Source organism: Apiospora marii (assembly GCF_038362585.1).
Source record: "Apiospora marii strain CBS 49790 chromosome Unknown utg000004l_segment0_segment1, whole genome shotgun sequence".
Classification (NCBI taxonomy): Eukaryota; Fungi; Ascomycota; class Sordariomycetes; order Amphisphaeriales; family Apiosporaceae; genus Apiospora; species Apiospora marii.
The window spans coordinates 7,362-11,040 of NW_027117376.1; the positions used below are offsets into that span (position 1 = coordinate 7,362).

General features: G+C 38.7%; 1 protein-coding gene across 1 annotated transcript; it reads left to right on the forward strand.

The window, feature by feature from the left end:
- Positions 1 to 609: 609 nt before the first annotated feature.
- On the forward strand, positions 610 to 1,581 carry PG985_007002 (uncharacterized protein; the record flags this gene model as incomplete). Its single annotated transcript, XM_066826771.1, has 1 exon — positions 610 to 1,581. One exon carries the CDS (start codon positions 610 to 612, stop codon positions 1,579 to 1,581), a length of 972 nt encoding a protein of 323 aa, XP_066684446.1.
- Positions 1,582 to 3,679: the final 2,098 nt, after the last annotated feature.

The following is a 3,679-nucleotide window of genomic DNA, read 5'->3' on the forward strand; positions in this document are numbered from 1 at the left end:
TTCTTACCATGCCTTAAACCTGTTCTTCACCAAACCTTTGGCCGTCGTCTCCCTTGCCAACTCCTCGGACTCCTGCACCAACAAGCTACTTTTATGGTAATAATATCACATATTGGGTTTCTACACCACCATCAAGCATACAGGTCTGTACAAATTTACGGAATACAACTGCCTAGCAGATGCCAGACCAGCTTGAGTAGTCTCTGAAACAACTACGTACCAATTTCTCTTCATCTCACGATCTTGGGATCAGCTTTGCCACCATCATTTCATCACTTACCTTCTCATACCAACCACCTTTGCCCCGAATGCCTCTTCGAGATTTCAACTTCTCGTATTTGCAAGCTGACCGAGGTCATTTTGGGGTCCAACTGAAACTCGATCGAAACCCAGCTCGGGACCTGTCGAAAATCAGCAACTTGCAATCAAGGCGTGCGTGATTCTCCACGATCAACCTTGATATTGGCCACATATCAAGGTGAAGCGAATCATACCAAACCATCGACTGCGCGAATACACACACCTGTCTACCTCTGACACGTGTCTAACTCTCTGTCATCTATATCACATATATTTACGGGAAGCGAGGCTAAGTTGAAAGACATAGCCATGTCTCTCTCTCACTCACAGGATGTGGCTGTATGGGGATGCAAGAAAATTGCGCACGCTGACGAACCTGACACGGCAGCTTGGGTGGTTGACCACGAGGAGAACCGCACTGGTCTAGTATGGGCCAATGAACCGATGGAAGGTCAGATCCGGGAGAAGTATGGTGAAGACATCCAACTGTCACACTGTTTCGGGTTCAATGGTACGTTTGTAAATGGTAGACCACTGATACAGCTGAGCAAGACGATCACCCCGTGTCTTGGAGATAACCGCCCAGAAGAACTCTACCGAGCCGTCCACGATGGCCAGCCATACAACGGAGCGTGTAGCCGTAGCTACCCGCGTGGTCCCGAGCCTTTGTTATTCCAAGTCCAACTTCAGAAGCACATGAAATGGACGTGTCAAGCAGCAAGCCCATTCATGTCTGCTACTACCAATTTCCAAAAAGCGATGGACGTGTCCGAAGGCTATGCTCAACGCGGCCACAAGGGCATCAAGATCCTAGTCATTGACACAATGGGAAATGGCTGGGGCACCGAACAACGGATCTGGCACGTGGCGACACTGATGAAAGACTTCGATATTACCGTGGCGCATACCCGCAACACAGAATATTTGATCACCCACTCAATTCCATTACAACATGTGAAGACTCTTATGTGGCCCGTTTTGGAGCACAAAGGGAAGAACCCCAATCTGATTCAATACGGCACCATGACAGAGCCCGAGGAGGGCTGGCTGCAGCACGAGCGGAACCAGGAAACCGCTCGGCAGGCTGCAGAACAGGCTGACCACACGGAGTCCAGCAATGAGGCAGATGTCAGTAAGGAGGCCGCGGGCCAAGCAAAGCGAAAGCGAAAGCGAAATCAAAAGGATGAAGCCGAGGAGCAAGCAGTTCCTCGCCGAAAGGGAGTACGGGCCAAGGGTTTCGCGCCGCTCAAGAAGCGAGATGTGCAGGGCAACGCTTCATGAAAAGGGATGGGCACATATTTTTAGCGAGTCTTTACTACCCACGGGACTTGGACTCTGCTGTCACGGCAGTTTGGGGGATCCACGGCGATTCTGATCGATTGCCTCGATGATAACATGATTTATGCGGAGATATGGATACGATGATAAGGTGATCAGCTCTCAGATGGGACTCTGATAGTTTTACTTACGGAGAGAACACATTTGCAACAAAGGGCTGCGATCCTTATTATCATGGGACGAGAATTTGCGGTTAAGAGAGTTATCCGTCTTCTTATGGGATGAAATAGATCATCGGACTTAACATCTGTTTACGAGAATTATCTAATGTCATAGACTACGTGCTAACCTCTAAGTAAGCAGTGATGTGGTTTGAGTGAAATGATTTAACAATCCTCAGACTTGTGACCAAAGCTGATGCTGTCGTATATCGATATCCTCATCGTCACTTGTTGCACGGTCGAGAAGGCCCTGAGATGGTCAACGAACACGTTCCGTGACAGCAGTTTTTAGTAGTCAATTCCAAATGCATTCAAAGTAAACTGGTTGGTATATGATCCGTCCACCATGATGAGGCCGGCTCCCTTGAACATATATCTCTTTGCATCCTAGTCGTGGCTCTTCGACGCTACGTACCTTGCCTTGCCCACCACGCAGAGGACTGCCGATGAGCTCTTCTTCAACACCCGTTCAGGTCCCACGTCATCCGCGTTCGTAGGCGACGCCACTGATGTAACGAATGCCTTGCATAGTTGCATCGCGCAGCCGCACCTCCTATCAGCATCAGGTTAACATCGATAGAAGCTTAAGAAGAGGTGAGATGCTTTCAGCTCATTTTATACAGCTTGGGCGATTGCCCCTAAGCAAGAGCCACGATCCACTATTCGGGACAGTGAAGTAAGTTCCTTGCGGCGTGGCCAAACCCGCATGAGCCGTCGCGAACGAACCCAATTTACCCCCTGTAATTCCACTGCGGGGTCCCCCGTGGTGCGTGGATGCTGGACATCGACCCCTCCAGCTCAATCAATTAGGTACCATAGCGCGCGACCCCCCCATTTCAAAAGCATATTAAAAACCCTATTAGGTAATGAAAATAGTAGCAGCAAAAAAATAATTATAATTTTATTTTTTCGTACCTACTTTAATATATAAACCTACCTTTCCTAATATTATTAGCCTTTTTAATAAATAACTCGGATTTATTATATTAAATTAATAAATTTATAATAATAAAATATTTAAATTATTATAATTAAATTAAAATAATTATTTTTTATAATAAAATTATTTATTTAAAAAAGTTATTTTATATTAAAATAATTATATTAATTAAAAATAATTATTAATTTCGAAACTTTATTAAAAATATATAAAAGTTTAAAATAAAAATTATTTCTACCTTTTAATTATTATTATAATTAAAGAAATAAAAATATAATATATTTAAAGAATTATATTATAAATTAAAATTAAATAAATTATTTTTATAAATATTATAAATTATAAATTTATATATATATTAATTATAATATATAAATTAATTATAAATTATTAATTATTATTTTTATTATTTAAATATATATAATAAAAAATTATTTTTAATAAAGCTTTATTAAAGTTAATAAATAATATATTATATATAAATTTATATAATAATAAGCCTTAATAAGGAAACTTATTTAAATAAGATAAATAGTAAAAGGAAATTAAGTATTAAATTTAATTAAATAGGCGATCTTTAAAAGTAGAAACGGTTTACTTTTTAAATTTATTTTATCCATTAATTAATTAGCGCCTTTTTTTCTTTTTTTATTTCTTTATATATATATAAATATATCAATATTTATACCCTTTTAATTAATTTATTAAATAATAATATTTTTATAAAACGTTCACTTATATTTATAATTAATTTAAGGAGCTAAAAACCTGATACGTTCTTTATATTATTATTAACTTCGTCGAAATTTTAATATACGAAATTAAATCGCGATTATTTATAATAACTTAAAAAATTAAACTTAATAAATTAATTAACTAAATACTTTAAACTTCTATAAATATAATTTAATAAATATTCTTATTAACTAATTAATTATAT